Source organism: Anneissia japonica, unplaced genomic scaffold, assembly GCF_011630105.1.
Source record: "Anneissia japonica isolate Jap-2015-1 unplaced genomic scaffold, ASM1163010v1 scaffold287754_len4335492_cov202, whole genome shotgun sequence".
Lineage (NCBI taxonomy): Eukaryota > Metazoa > Echinodermata > Crinoidea > Comatulida > Comatulidae > Anneissia > Anneissia japonica.
The window spans coordinates 1672464-1689841 of record NW_022705543.1 but is presented as its reverse complement, the minus strand read 5'-3'; the positions used below and the strand labels follow the sequence as shown (position 1 = coordinate 1689841).

The following is a 17378-nucleotide window of genomic DNA, read 5'->3' as shown; positions in this document are numbered from 1 at the left end:
GCCGTCTTGTGCGGTGGCAGTGACAACATTGAGAAGCTTTCGAATGCACGACGCAGTAGAATTGTATTGACGTCACTAATATTTCACCTGCGCATGTGAAAACATTAAGGAACTTGAGAGGTCACTGTTGTACTTTTGGCGATGACTGTGTTACTGATTGGTATTTGTGTAATGGTGTAAATGGTACTGGTATTAGATGGTGGCTGTGCTAATAGTGTAATGAAGGTCAGATCGTTGATGGTGGATATATTATAGTGATTGCCCGCTGTGGCAGAGATGATGATTTTGCAGTGATGATGTTTATAATGAATAAATATAGAAAACCAATATTTGTATTATTTTAATAGTCAGGCTATTTCTGTACAAAATTTAAGTAATACAATGTTGACCATAAATAGACAGTATTTGCATAGTACAGTGCTAAATCCACAAATAGTTACCATGTGTTTTATCTAAACAAATTATTATAGATATTTCGGTATTTTTTGCATAATCGCACTAACCAATTTGAAAATGCTTTGTATATTTTCTGAATACTTTTTGTTGTGCCAGATGTTGTGTTTAAAGTAAATATGCATATGAAGTTATTAATCCATTTTTGTTTATTTTACCTGCCTAGTAATATTATGCCATTTAAGGTTGTTATTCCTGATCCAAAGTACTATTTGTTACTTGTAATTAAGAGCCTATTACATATGATAATAATACAAAATCCATTTGTGTAGAGAGCATTTTGCTTCTTCAAATAGTCATTTAAAGCCTTTCCTTTTCCATGCATCCATTTTTGTGTCTTTTAAAATATAACAGTTGTTAATAGCTTATGACTTTCTTTTTTATTATGTAATAAAAAAAATTATATTATCTTATTACAGCTCAATATTAGATACAGTAGTGTTTTGACCATTTCATTGATTGACCTCTGTGAATTTGATAGATATTAGTTGTGTAGAGATAAGATGTAGGTCAAAAATTATGGTTAAAGTATGGCGCTTAAAGGATATGCATTCACTGCAAGAGGCTAGAAAGTATTATAATACTTTTTTGTCTCTCTGCATAAGTAGTGGTATATCTAAGGGGGTATTGGGAATATCCCTCCAATCCCCCAGAAAAAGTATCTACTCCAGTTTCCTTTATCTGAATATTTGCTTAAAAATATAGATTCTAAATTAGTTAATTAGTTAAAATCATGTCATATAATAAAAATCAAAAATTTATATTGCACTATTCTATAACGAAAAACACTCAAAATTTGTTATGTTTTACCTTTATTCGCCTTGCTAATATTCCCTCCACTTTTTTCTATTGCGCCCTCCTCACATTAGCTCCTCAATGCCAATATTTTTAGATATTCCATTGCTATCTACATAAGAAAATTTCAATAAGACATTCATAGACTAATAGTTTGTAAACAAGTGTGGAGCCAGTGTCCTGCTTTGCTACCTCCCCCTCCCCCCATCAACAGTGTCATATTTCTGTTTGTTAAAAAATGTTGATTGGACTTGTATTACACTAATAGTATGTTTCACACGTATCTGAACAAGCAAATTACAGTAAAACCCCTATTAAGGGGACACATTTGAGACCTAAAAAAGTGTCCCCTTAATAGGGGCATCCCCTGAGTGGGGTTTGCCATATTGTTAAAGATATAATTTCCCTCGTTTTGTGGCTAAAACTGTGTCCCCATAGTAGGGGTGTCCCAGTAGAGGTTCTACTGTATGTATCGTGTCTGAAAAAGCATACAACGACCTACAACATTATTGCATCTGGCAAAAATAAATCTAGTGTATGGTAGGCTAACTAGTATTGATATCAAAGATATTTATGATTTCATTCGGTATTAAAATGTAAAGTACTTTTTTTATGCTTTTGCTACCTTTTCCAACAATACATAACATTTGTACCCTTGCTAATACTAACACATTTTGTTATTGTAATAACTCTTGTTTTATTTAAAAAAAAAACTGTGATGTCTGTAACAACCTGGTTATAATTACAATAAAACCTGGTTACTAAATTGTAATAAATGTGATGAACTTATTTATTGCAGTGGTAAACCTGGTTATTATCGTAAAAATATAATTCATAAACCTTGTTATCATCATATCCATGCAGTTAACCTTGTATTGCTATGTATTCAATTAGTGATTAAGGTATTGTAAATTCAGTTGTAAGTAAGCATTGAATATATTCATATACATTCAGATAATTTTACAAGCTGAAAATAACAGAAAACATTGCACGTTTCAGTGAATTATGTTAATTGTTATAATCAGATGTAAATAATTATTATAGATTTTACATTATGTCCAACCTATTCTGGTCTCTTGGCTATTCCTAGTCATGTGTAGCTAGTTCAGTACCAGACCAGATCCATTCCAACATCACTCAGAATCTATTCACATCATACTAGTAAATTTACTGTAGTTTCTCTGGTATAAGCCTATGTCTCCCTCCCTGAACACAACATTGGGATATTTTTGGAGGGGAGGAATTGGGCTTATACCCAGAAAATATCCTTTTCTATCAAAAGGCAATTTTTCTTTACTGCATGCCTAATTCAAAGCTAATGTTTGATATTTTTGAGTTATTATAGAAATCCGCTATAAAGCTGCTCATTCAAGTCATACTTTTGCCCGAGGAAACGCTGGTATGTAAATTTGGGTGCAAGGTTGGGGTGGGCTTACACCTGATAGGCTTATATCCGAGGAATTATGGTAATATTATCCTGGGTAAAGACACAATTGTAGTTAAAATTTCTTACCAAGAGGCACAAGAGGTGTACAGAACAGTCCCTGACTTACAACCTTAAAATTCAAAACTCTTTCACAGTTCAGTTTTGTTTCCACCATAAATACTTGACTAATTTACAATAAAACAATAAATAAAACAATTTCATCTGATTTTATTTATTTAAACAATAAATTATGGAATTTATTTTTAGTAACATAACAAGAGCTTACATATGTCAACATTAAGCAATATTGAATGGTACAGTTTGTCAATTCTTTATTTGTTTAAAAAAAATGGTTTTATTAAAACCAATCCATGAAAAATTGTAACTGAAAAAGGGGTCTGCACCAAAAACAATTATTTAAAAACTTATTACAAATAAGAGGAATATTAATAATGTTATAGTCTGTATACTGTTAGAATGGTGAGGAGAAATTCTCAAAATCTCTGTGGTGCCAACGAACTTCTAGAAATAATCATCTACTCAATATATTATTTATTCTTACTATAGGAGTAGTTAGTATGGCTTCAAACGCATCATCTTCAGACTACGACTCTGACGCAACCTCCGATCAAGACAGCGTCCGAGACGATGACAGCGATAACCAGTCATCGACATCAAATTATTCAAGTGGTGATGACTATGACAATGACGATAATGATGATAATGATGACACTTTAAAGGGAACCAATCAGGATGAAAGCGCATCTGATGAAACTGACAACAGTGAACAGGAAAAGAATGATTTAATGTGAGTATATTATTTCATTTATTTTATATACAATTTATTATTTTATTTATTTATTTACAATTTAATATTTTATTTATTTTATTACAATGTAATGTAATATTTCATTTTGTTATAATTTCATATTATATTACAATTTAATATTTTATTTATTTTATTACAATTGGATATTTTATTTACTTTCTTACAATTTAAATACCTTTTTATACTTTGAAATTTCTATTTCCTAAGCCTCATAAAGAGACTTGTGAGTTACTGTCGGAGGTAAAATATATTTTAGAAATATTTATTTTATTTTTTTAAAACATTTTATTATTATTTATAATTCTTAGTTATTTTAGTAAATAAAAAAATGTTAAAAATCTTTTGATGCGTAAAACGTTCTTCCTCTGTATTGAACCATTTTGCTATCATAATTAATGCATGCTAACATTTCCAATAAATTTATTTCTTTCATTACTGAAAGTTTTCTTTTGATTATTTCAACTTTCAAATTTTTCTTGTGTTAATGAAATTTTTAAATGATTAATGTTTCAAGGACGGACATGGAAAATATTGTCTGGTGTGGCGCTGGAAAGAAGACGCCGGTGGTTCTATTCCGAGCCGAGTGTCTCCTCACCAAGGTCAAGAAACTCTATGCCACAGGAGGTAAGTATTTTTTATAAATTTTTAAATTGATTCCCATCAACATAACTTGTCAATTATATGGCAAAGAGCTTGCTTTCCAATCTCAGTTCAAATCTTAGAATTTTTGTATTTTTTTTTATGGGGCGTTAATAGGCCGCATAATATGCAGTGGTAGATTCAAGGGCGGGGGGAGGGAAGAGTGGCATTCCCCATCCCCTCCCTTTAAATTTAAAATAGAAAGGAGAGTCTGAGAGTGCCATTTTCAGCCATCTAGAAGTGACATGGTAAAAAATCTTCTTACCTCAGCCCCACTGTGATTTAGATCCTTTATCTGTGTAAGTCCCTCCCTGGGCCCCCTCTATTTCAAATTCCTGAATCTGCCAATGATATGTAGTTTCTATGTCCCTTTGCAAGTGTCTTAGGAACAAAGAGGAGAAAAAAAAGCAAACAGAGAAAGTAAAACCAAAAGTATATACAAAGAACAAAAAATATTAAATAGGCTTGAAAAGGTGCGTCCATAAGTAAAATAAATAATTTTACTTATGGAGTACCTTACATTTCTACTGCAGCCAAGATGGTGCAAACTTAATAACACTTTGCAGCTATGATGACCTGTTATTACCCCACAAAGAACCTTAATGCATAGAATATTTACCACTTTTGTTAGAAAGGCTTAACTTTTCTTATGTAATAGAATAATTTTAGCATTATTTTCTGTTTCAGGGAGTTTTAGAATAGATCCTAAAAAAAAATATAGATGATATTTTTTTGTCATATTTCAATATGGTTGTGCAAAAAGCTTTAAAAGAAATAAATTTTTTTAAATGTCAGTGCGTGAGGTAGAAATGTAATGGAGGCCTATCCTTAGGTCCTCGCTCGTAACCTTATTAAAATGCATGATTGTTGCAAGGCAAGCAGTTCCGTGTCATGCAATCAATCAATCAATCAATCACTACTTTTATTGCAACTATCACTGTAACACAGTAGTTGAATTATACAATTTAAAAAAAAAACAATGAATAAAAATGCACATCAAAACAATTACTCAAAAGCTACAACAAAAAAAAAACGTGCAAAGGACATCAAGATGGGCAATTAAAATAATTAAATTACAGATATAGGGTTGATAAATGCGTTTTATTAATTTAAATGTGAGAAAGAAATATATACATCTGTAGATTTCATAGGAATGGCATAATACAATATATTTGTTTTCTGGAAATTTCCTTTTTTAATATGGCAGGTATCCTAACAAGCCAAAAATAATATTTACTACCCTCGTCTCTTTAAAGGAGAGGTGAAGGGTAATAGTGCGTGTCCTTCCGGGTGAATAACTCAAAAACTACTGGGCCTATTTACTTCAAATTTAAACACAATGTTACATGTATCTCACATTGATTGGAAGCATGGTGTTTGATCTCGTTTGGCTAGGCTGAAGAGACTCAAGCGGATTGACCGCAGGTGTGTCAAATTTTGGCTGGCGGAAACTTGCCCGATTTATGGGTTTACCATGCAAGCCCTATGATGCTAGGCCTTGTTGGCTAGGCTAAGCCAACTCAAGCAGATTGACAGTGGGCTAATATTTTTTCAGTATAGATATCGCTCAGTAGGGCGAGGGTTTGTAATCTCAGAATTTCTTGTTTACATTTGAAACTGTTATCGGTAGTAAGTGGGTTGCACAAAATATAAATAATTAGATTTGTATTTGGCAGAAATGTTTCAGCTTTCAAAAAGCTTTTAAAAAAAAAGCAAATTTCTAAAAACACAATTAAAAAGCAAATTTATAAAAACACAATTACAAACAATGGACAAACTTGACCTCTTTTGAATGCTCTCAAAATATTTTTTTCACATTATGTAATGCAGGTACCAACACTTACAACAATAATAATGGAAAATGGAAAATTTCAAGTTTTACTGGTTGTTTATAATAATATGTTAACCATTGTTTAACCTCCAGTTTTCTGCCCTTGACTTAGTTGTTTCTAGTGGCGATGCCAACACATAAGACTATAGATATTTTTATTATTCTACCTACACATCATAAACAGAAGTCTCAGCCAGCAAACTTGTTGGTGGAATTTCAGAATGAAAAATACATAGACTCTATTGTCAGACACAACTAAAGCTCATTTTTACAGGAAGTTATTCTTTTATATTCAATAAAACAAAATATAAAAAAGAATGCAAAAATAACTGAAATACATTTGTGTAGAATAATGGTAAATTGTGGCTCTTACCAGCGGTGATTTTATCAGTGATGGCCATTCTTCCAATGAAGACGGCGACTATCAGAGCATTAGTAATTGTACTAATTAGTATTGTGGTCTATTAAGGCACAATTACCATACTAAACCTTAAAATCTCAGCAGCAAGGGGGTGGGACTGAGGTGGTTTCCACTTCAGCCTACCAGGACGTTCTTTTCAGAACCATTACTAGGGGCCCAATGCGGCCCCATTTGTTTTGAACTCCTTGTCAGACATGTTAGATCCCTGTCAAAAAATATTCTAAAATTGAACCACCTTTAACCAGATCAAATTTTGGGCATGTACTTTACAACAAATATATTCAGTTTACAAGCTATAATGTTAAAATAATTTTTTAAAGGTCTGTTTGTTATGTAGGCAGTTTATATAAATAGGCTTTTATAATGTCAATTGTGGAGGAGAAAACATATTATTGTGTAAATGATTCCAGTACAGTTCATCAATAGAATATAAGTATAAGTAAGTCATAGGTTTAAAGTTGAAAACCAAAGTTGAAAAAGAATAGGTCCGAAAGTCCGAAAGGATTCACTTGGACTAACTTTAATTAGTACTTTTACCTCAATACAAATAGCTAAATAGCAATTATTTCAAGTATATTTTGTTTGCATTTTACGCCTACAGTAATGCAAGGCACAAAGGTACTTAAAGACAGATCAGAAAAATATACTGTTGGAAATTTTTTTACAAATATTTTTGGTAAAGCAATAAATGAAACAAGGTCACTCAAAATGCTGAGTAATGATGGTGATCTCTCATCCCTGACCACCCGCCAACGACCCTCTATAAATTGAAGTTCAGTATACATAAAGAGACTGTTTGTATACTCAATTAGAATTGGCTAAAAATAAATTGTTATTTTGTATGTTTTTCATTAGAATCCTGTCTGTGATTATTAACAAATATCATTCTTTCACTGACCTGTAGTCACATTGTCTATTGTTTTGATTAAACATCTTTGTTTAGAGTGTTCTAATAAGATGTTCAATTTTCTAATTACATGAATGAAGACATCTGAAAATGTAAGCAGATGATCACAATATTTTGTCTGATTTTATCAATTAAAATAATTAAGCATGAAAAGTGGATCTGTTGTTTTCGGTTCGGTCATTATTTTAAGCCGGGATAAACTAGGCTAAATACAGTCTTAATGGATAACATCACGTGTGGCTGCCTGATTGTCATGACCTGAGTCATAGCATTGCTGGGGATTTTCCACCACTAGTGATCCGACTGGTATACACGCTTTAATCCTTATACCATAGTCCACTGCGATAGGCCTATCATAGCAAAGACATCTTTGTTGTTGATGAAGTAGAATAACAATATTTGAATGGCTTTTATTAAATGAACGGGTGCTATTTTTGTAAATCATTTAAACAATAGGAAATTTAATTAATATGTTTCTAATTAAGAATAATACGAAGCATATTAACATAAACAAACAAAACAATTGAATTAAAGAACATTATTTTCTTATTGCCTTAATCTCTAAGTTAAAGCTTTTGAGTACTGAGTGAAGATGATGAATTTAGGGAAGTACCAACACATATTGAACAAAGCAGTCCAACAAAGAATAGTCTATTAAAATATGTGAAAAAAGCTGGAGATATATAGCCAGGTTATTAGAGAAGCAGTTCTACTTTAAACTTCAAGTCATGCTGCTCAGAAACAAATGTCAAAAATGTTATTAAGACAAAGTAGAAAGCTTTGAAATTCTGAATGTCTGGACAACACTAATCCAATTGTAAATAAATGTTGGTAAATGTAGAAGAATTTATGGTGTACTAACACATACAAAGGTGTTAAACAAGGAAGTATCTTAAAATATTTGAAAATATCTAGAGGTAAATAGCATGGTAGTTAGAGGAGCAGTTTCACTTTAAAATTCCAGTGCTCCAGAGGCTGTGTTTCCGCAGCACATATTATCCAATAAATTATCGGAAAGTGGCCATTTTGTTATTTTTCTCTGCGGAAACAGGGCCCAAATTTTCGGATAAGTTTTTGTATGAGAATCAGATAATTTATATTAAAAAGCTCTGAATGGGAAAAATGAATAACATTTGAACGATGTCAAATCACGGCCATGCAAAGAATTATTTTTAAGTAATTAGTTTCTAAGGCAACTAGTAGTTAGTAGGCTTAGTAGGGGTCTAGGCTAGTATCAAACACTTCTTAATAAAATGTGAGTAAATTTTTTATGCTTATTAATAAAAGAAAAGGTCTAAAATGTTGATTACTAGCCAATTTAAGGATTTGTGCAAAGAAATCAGTGTATTATTTAATTGTAGTAAAATTGACTAATTTTTAATTTTAAGTAAATAACTTGATTATATATACAAATTCAGCAATTCAAATTGAAAATTATAATTTTTTTTTACCTCATATCTGATAATACATCTTCAAAGGCCATTCAAATTAAATAATAAAATTAATAAGATAAAATAAAATAAATGTACATATGTGAATGATTAATTCCTGTGCAATGGAAAAAAGGTTGCTTAATAACAATATATAGTGGTTATCTTATATTTAGCAGCAAGTAGTGTAGTCTGGTCTTGATCAGTAAAGTCCATTGCTGAGGTTAAGGAAATTACCTTTTGATGTAGTTAGCCAAAACACTTAGTGGTGTTGATACCTCATTATTTCCTCTTTGTTAACTTGGGCGTTGAAATGGCAGATCTGTCATATGCTTTATATCTTGTATGTACTGTTGTACTTATATGTTGTATGAGCATATTTATCAATGATAATGTTTTTCCTCTTATGAACCATATTATTATTATTAATTTTAACCATTCTGCTAACAGAATATTCGGTGGTCATTGACGTAAATTAATTATGTTGACACTTAAGCAAACAAGACAGTAGAACTTATTGTTTATAGTGATATTTAGGATATTAGTGTAGATAAATAAATTTAAAAAAAATCTTACTTTTCATGTATTACAAATCATTGTAATACTTGGTAAAATAAATAAATATATATTAAATAAGGTTATAAATCATCACCACTTTTTAGGCCACTGTTTTTACATTGTTTATTAAAATATTTTTCAAAGGTTGTCAGAGGATGGCAGAAAAAAGAAATTAATTTAGTCATAATAATAATGTTTTAATCATAATAATAAACAATACTAGGGTCACCATATTTTTCATCATTATATTATCACTTGAAAAAAGGTAGTTTTTTTAATTAGCATAAATCATTAACGGTTTTTTTTTTTACCTTTTCAGAGAAGTTCCACCTGGCATACAAGATGGTAAAAACTGAATGTAAAGTCATTAGGCAAATTTTACATAAGCATGGCTTCCATGAGGTAGGATTGTGTATATATTTTAAAAAATTATTGGTATACTAAAATCTTATTTGAGGAAATTAATTTAGTATTATTGTTTTTGTTATTTGTTTTTTGTCCTGAATCTCCACAAAGGTTCGATCCAAATGCTGACCATTTTCGGACGGCCATTCTTAGTTACCCCAGCCCGCACTGTAGACGGGCTGTCGAGTGGCTCACGCAGTGTTTCAGACCTAGGTGCGAGAATTTCATGGCTCATAAATTAAAGAAATATTGTGGCCACCTCTCATCAATATTGATGGTAATATCAGGCCTAATATACCTAGGTATAAAAAAAAGAATTTCAGACGATTTTTAAAATTTTATTTTATTATTTGACCTATATTTAATGGTGTTCCATCTTTCGTCTGGCAGAATGAATCAGTCAGACCTTATCATCTAAAAATAGAATTGTCTGGTAGTTTGAATCAGCAGTCACTGTCCAAGATTTTTGACCTTGTCCAGATCATTGAATTTGGTGACCTGGATGTCCCTTGTATATCATTTGACATTTGCAAGGTAGAGGAGCATGATCATCTGTGTTCCAACCTAGTTTTTAGGGAGTGCCCTATTTCACCCTTGTTTCATTGCACATGCCCTTAGCAAAGTAAAAAATTGGACAGGCACCAGCAATGGTTTAAAAAATAAGTGAAGGAAGCAATCCAGATCAAAGTAAAGGAACCATCCCTAGGATGGGTGCCATTTTAAACTATCTAGAATTTATATATATTTGCTCCAAAGGTCACTATGTGAGATAGATTCATTCTTGTTGAACGATGTAGTATCATGTATATTAAAATAAATATGAAGCATGTTAAATTTTTGCATTGTTATCAAAACTATTGATGATTTTGATTTATCTTTATTGTTTGTTGTGATTTGTCCTATTTATGCCCTATTGTCCTGGAGGTTTATTGATTAATTGATATCTAGATTGATTGATTGATTGATTTTGCAAATCTTTTTTTTTATAGGTCCATCCTAATAGTTCAGACTTCAATTTGATGTGGATCGGGTCGCATGTGAAGCCATACACGCTGAGAAGTTTAACAGAGTTTCAAAAGATCAACCACTTTCCGAGGTGAGAATATTTCAAGATAATGATTATTGCAAAATATTTATCTTCCTCAAAGATTTCAAACTGTTCTATTTGATGATTGTAAGAGATGACCATTTTCTTGCTACTTTCCTGGCCAGTATTTATAACAAATTTCTATAAATTTAAAAATAAATAAATAAATTAAAAAAAAAAATAAATAAATAAATAAATAATAATAATAAATTTATTTCTTAGATTTGATTCAATTGGCCCATATAAAAAATATGATTAATACATACAGTAAATAAATATAAGAGGCACTAGCAACAATAGAACATGCTGAAATTTAAGCTCTCAAATACATCAATAAATGTACAACCACTTAATATTTGCGCCTTCCCCAACCATTCCGTCACTCAGATATACACCACTGGATGTGAGTTAATGACGAGGGCAAGGCATTGGCTGCAGGATGGTTGGAGAGTACAATTGTCAGTTTGAAAAATAATCTTCAAGTTTACATAGTTTTAAAATATATTAAATGGGATTTGAAGAAGTTGGCTTTGAATTCTTAAGAAATGCAAGAATAGGAGGATTAGAGTTGAATAGCTTGGTGGTTTAGATACTTGCCTTCCAATCCCACGGTCCTGGGTCAATTGCTGTCATGGTAACAGGATTTTATCTCACAACCAGAAACAACACCACTCCCTAAGCCTCATAATTGAGACTTATGTAGAGCATCTTTTGTGCGTGTTTGTAAATTATTGCCACTTAGGAAAGCGATTAGGTTCGCTGTTTGGCATTTCCTTGTCCTTTAGGCTAAATTTGAAAAAACAAAAATTTCATAAAAAGAGTGGGTGGATAGTACTAATATATTGATAAATGTATTAATCTCGTAATAGATGTGGGCTCACTATTATTATTATTACCTCAGCATGTGGGATGAGCACCACTGTCGCAAACAGCGTGTTGCTAACAACTTTCCATTCTGTTTCTCTTCGAATAAAAGTAGCTTATTAGGAATTATGCGAAGTCGTTTCATTTTAGTCAGAGATGAATTGCAGAAATCACTTATACTAGAATCTATATTGTTTGCATGAAAACTAATTTGTTCTCATCAATAGGATTCTTGAATCCAGGACAGCTGGAAAATGTATTTTCCCTTCAGCAATTAATCAAATTATAGATTAGAGCTGTTTAGCAGTGATATATTTCACTTACCTCAATTTGTTGAAGAAAAGAAACCATTAATATTACAAGGTTTTTATCTATATAATTCCCTTTCTTTTGACCCTGTTGCTGAGTGTTAGGTTAGAGTGATCAATGTTAGTTTGATGACAATATAGGAGAACAATTTTGATTAATGTTTTCATATAAGACTTAGGTTAAGGAAGGACTAATCTTATAAATAAATAAGAACCGCAACAGAAGCGATAGATAATTGATAAATTTAGTTTAACATAAATCAAAACATGCTGTTTTTTTTTTCATAATTGTGTGTGTTTGTAACTGTTTGCACATGACAATCCTATGATTTTATAGTTTGAATTTCTTTGTGTTTTTATAACCAATATATGTAAATCAGCATACTGAAGATAAAACAGCCAGCAACAGCAACAGATGGGTGAAAATATCACTCTATTAAAAAAGGCTACAGTTTGATATTAGGTAGTTTTAGCCGCACGACGTTAACCTTAACGTTAATGGATGACGTCATAATTTATTTATCTTGCATTGCGGAGTACGTTAATTTCAGGATTTTATGTGCTCGACGTACGTTAGTTACAGGTTTGCGCATGAGTATTTCAATTTGTTTACAAAAGGGGCGGAGCTATCGTGCTGCATGTTGGGTACTAACGTTAAGTTAAGGTTAACGTTGTGCGGCAAAACCTACCTAATAATATGTGAGAATAAGACCTACTGTAGGTTTAAGGTAGAAATTAATATGTAAAATAGTACTAATAATAGCCACAATAGAAGTGACAGACAATTGAAAATTTTAGTTTAATAATAGATCAGAATATTTATGCTAATGAGCATACTGCAATAAAACAGCACCACGTCTGATGGGTGAAGAATATCACAAATTAAAAAGGGCTGAAGATTTATCATAATTTTTAAAAGTATTATAGTGATAAAGAGCTAAATAGATGATCTTAATCATCATAATTGATTAATATTATTTTTTACTAATCAGCAATTTTCTCCAAATTGAAAACATTTAACTGGTAAATTTGTCCATATAAAGTCAACTTGAGGCGTTATGGCAGCTTGAGTCCTTTTTGGGTGGGGTTCAAGCAACAGATACATAGACTGCAGTAGACCTAGACTTAGTTGATGTTCATTCATTTAAAAAAATGGCAGGACTGGGCTAGCTAGACCTAATCAATAACCGTTTTTTTTTTGCCAACACACAGTTTTTACTGGTTGCCCGGTTTTATTTACTGGTAAAATTAATGGCTAAATTGGCTTTGGAAGAACACTGTTTCTGATCCTTACATATTTAGTTAGAATGGTTACTATCCTTCAGGAAAGTATATAAATAAATTTAGAATATAATTCTATCAGTCTTAAGTCCTGTCCTTCAGGAAAGTATATAAATAAATTCAAAATATAATTCTAATACATTCTTAAGTCTTGTCCTTCAAATAAATTAAAAGTATAATTCTAATACAGTCTTAAGTCCTTTCCAAACTATCAAATATTATTTGACAAAATCATGTGACATGCCTAAATATGGTCATGATATTTTGATGTAAGTTGCATCAGGACGCCACTCCTATGGTCATGATGACATCATATCATGTCCATATATAGGCACATCATGACTAAATATGGGCGTATAACAGAGCTTACTATATGTGAGCCATATAAATGAAGCCATTACTTCTGGCTGACTGTGAAAACAGATCCTAAGATGGTGTATAAAAAGATCAATTGAGCCAACGTTGCATGAGACAAGATTACTGTCGCAGTGTAATTGCCAGATGCGCTACGTTGCCTCCACACGTACAAATTAGTCCAACAGCAGACCGTACTGTAGTATCATTCATTATTCACTAGATTCTGTATATCTATTATTTATATTATATTATTGATAACACGATCAATATTCGTCTGAAATTTCTATTCAACTGACCTTTCAAGGATCGTCTCAGCTTTGTTCAGCTAAAAAGAAAATCCTTGAACAGTCAAATTAAAATGTTTTATTTTGTATTTTAAACTAAAGATGGAAAATATTTTTTCACAGTTACCAGATATTTAAATGAACTTTTATGTACCTTATATAAGTCTAATACCTATAAATTAGTTGAAAAATTCAAGGTTTTTTTTTTGTAGAAAAAATCTTCAATTGAAAACTGAAATTTTTAATCTGTTTCTTTGGAATTTGAAAATACATGTTTTATTTGTATTGAATGTTAATAGCTTTGTAAACTAAAATATATTATATTAGCTGAATATTCTTCAGCTAATTCAGCTAATAGTCAGTAAATGGTTGCTTAAATATTACCGTTCTTGCATCTGCTATAAGGCATTTAATTTGGCTGATCATTTTAAAATTTTCAAACCGTCTCTTTGGAATTTAGACACTTATTGATCCTTTAAAGTGAGTAATTCAATATTATTAATTTAATTTTTGCATCTTTTCCAGGTTTAATTTAGTATAACGGATGACTAAATTTTATCAAATTGTTTGACGTATTTTGAGTGACATTTGCGAACTTCCACCCTCCACAAAATGAGCTGTCTTGTCTTAGTGTCAAATTTGGTAATGGCCATAATTTTTAACCATATATATATATATATATATGAACTACTTTGGTATTTTTGTATGATTCAAGAACATATTATTTTTAGCTATCTTAGTAATTTTATACTTATTAAGATAATACTGTATTAAAATTAAGTTGTCTCATTGGGGAATAATATTTTAATGTTTATTTTCAGATCATACGAAATAACTCGTAAAGATCGTTTATATAAGAACTTTCAGCGTATGCAGCATTCTAAGGTAAGATATAATTATCAAAATGATTTATTATTTATATAATTAATGTTAAATTTTACTCAAATATTTGTTTTTATTTATTTGACCTTTCACTAGAAATGTCTCATTAAAATACCTGTGAGTACAAATTGTAACATGCAGCATCAGCTGCTGACTGCTTATTTTCTTTACATTTTTAAGTAACATATTGATGTTATCACAGTAACTTAAGCCTTTCAAGGTATATAAGGAAATGAAAGAGTGGACTGTCTGGCTTAAGTGGTTATGGTGCTCGTCTTCCAAACACAAGGTCATGGGGTCAAATCCTGTGAAATTTCAGAATTTTGTTTTCTTATGACTAAAAAAATCTCTGCTTTTTTAAAAACTTTTCTTCTAGTTGTCTCTCTCCTCACAGGTGTAGAGTATCCACTACTTACGTAGTTTCTGTCAAGCAATTTCCATTTATAACTCTTGATAAATGAAACCATTTTTCCGTTTATGAAAAAATGGGTTTAGTTTTACAGTTGTATAAGCTAATAAGACATAGAATCCATCATAGAAGTTTATCTTGCATTGGAAATTTCTGTATTTGATTTTAATAAAATAGAAATATTAAAATAAAATAAAGTAATAAAAGTATCTAAATGTGCACAGTAAAAAGTGAAAAAAAAAATTAAATAAAATATATTTAAAAAAAATGTAAAATTAAAATAGGTACAACAGTGAGAATCAGTCCTATGTGTTGTTCTTCTGTACTCCGAGGGCCAGTCGGCTCCAAGAAACATGACTTAAATTATTACTATCGAAATAGATTTAAGAACATGGCCGCAGATCATAGAGGACAGGGGACATATCCTCCCTAACATATTTTTAAGGGGGTTGGTTCCCTACTTTCCGACTGCAATGTAATTTCACAAGTCAAGAAGATGCCTGAAAATTGTTGAAATGATCTGCATAAATGACCCAGGGTTTAACTAAAAAGCACTGTACAGCCAGAGTACATGATGATGAATATTACTATATAAGGGTGACATTTCTGGCCATCTACAGGTATTATTTCCTCAAATTTTTGTACCTCAGCCGCACCATAGTTGGGGATGAGGTGACAGACTCATGACCTCCCCCCATCCCACCTTTCAAAATCTGTGCCCATGTTTGAGAAAAATAAGTATTATGAAGATTTTATGTCAGCTGAAATTAAATGAAATTTTCTGATAAAAAAAAAACTGTCTACATCATCCTGTTACACCATCTAAGAAAGTGAGTTAAAGTATGTATCCGATTACAGGTTTCTTAGACATTTTGCATTTTACTGACAGCAGAGCAACTTTAGAGACGATATCTCCACATTGACATAAGCAAGCTTAGCAATTAAGACAAATGATGCGAATCTCTGAGATTTTTTCTTGAAATAGTACGTTCTACCTTATATTTTGGCAACGTAAAGTATTGGCAAGCAGGTGGCTTGTGATGTTATACATCATACGGATATTAAATCTCACATGTAATTATATGTTTTATTCTAGGGTACTAAGCACTTTGACTTCTTGCCCCAGACATTCATCACGCCATCTGAATTTGATGACTTTACAGGTATGATTTAAGTGACTCGTTTAAAAATTTTTTTACACATTATTAATTTTTCAAATAATTATTTAATTATATAGAAATACCTCTCAGCTGCATCACATATAAAAGTTTAATTATAAAATATCATCACCAATTTTACCACACTATAAACTGCAAAAGGCGCAATATAAATATCTGTAAATTATTAGTATTACTTACAAATCAAAGGCAGACTTATTGCACATCATGAAACCCATGTGAATTTGAAATATGGTAAATATGTATTGTAAAAAATAAATATAAACCATTGTTATGTAACTCAATAAATTCAAGTATAGCTAATAATATTTTTTCTGCCAAAAGTAGGCCTTCTTTTAGAGACATATGCCTCCTTATTTTTTGTTTATCAGCCAAAGGCAGACTACCTTATGAAAGCATGCCATATTTTGTCTAAAGTAGGCCTTATTATATGTAGAGGCATGTCTCTTGGTATAGTTTTTGTGCTAATGGTAGGCCTTCTTATATTAAATATAACTGTCTTATAGATAAGCAGACATCTTAGGTGTGAGAGTGTTAGAATGCATTTTGCTAAGAGTAAGCAACCCTACCTCCCCTCTCCCTCACCCTTTCATAACATAATAATATTTATTTGGCAAAAAGCATATAGGAGAAAAACATCATGCATTGCCCGGATAGGGAATGGGCGAAAGCCCGAACAATATTTGCTCCCTATCCTTAACATATGAGGCATGTTGTGACAAAATGGCTAAGTTGTAGCAAAAATTGAAATTCAAGTTATTGGTATTTTCAAATACCTGAGTATGTGATCTTTAAAATGAGGGCTCATTCGTTTAAATTGGACATTTCAAACCTAAGTTATTGGAAAGTGAAAGTAAAGTACTCTTAGAGTCAAGATAAACAGGATTTTGAGTAATTGCCTTTCAAAGTTATTTGTGCATACATTGTTTAATAGAATGAACTATGAAAAATAACGTTAAATAAACAATTTGTTAACCACTTACAGAACTAATACTTTGAGACATGATTAATAAGACATTAAACTGTTGACCTAC

The 17378-nt window shown here is 31.3% G+C and overlaps 1 protein-coding gene across 8 annotated transcripts in view; it reads left to right on the top strand.

Moving 5' to 3' along the window:
* LOC117105807 (tubulin polyglutamylase TTLL5-like) overlaps positions 1 to 17378 on the top strand; it is a 134444-nt gene that overhangs the window by 3604 nt on the left and 113462 nt on the right. For all 8 annotated transcript variants that reach the window (XM_033247090.1, XM_033247092.1, XM_033247094.1 and 5 more), the window contains exons 2-7: positions 3242 to 3482; positions 4018 to 4127; positions 9609 to 9691; positions 10684 to 10790; positions 14697 to 14760; positions 16263 to 16329. In XM_033247090.1, the coding sequence (XP_033102981.1) occupies positions 3253 to 3482; positions 4018 to 4127; positions 9609 to 9691; positions 10684 to 10790; positions 14697 to 14760; positions 16263 to 16329 (661 nt within the window). In that variant the 5' untranslated portion in view covers positions 3242 to 3252. The remainder of the gene's footprint in view (positions 1 to 3241; positions 3483 to 4017; positions 4128 to 9608; positions 9692 to 10683; positions 10791 to 14696; positions 14761 to 16262; positions 16330 to 17378) is intronic.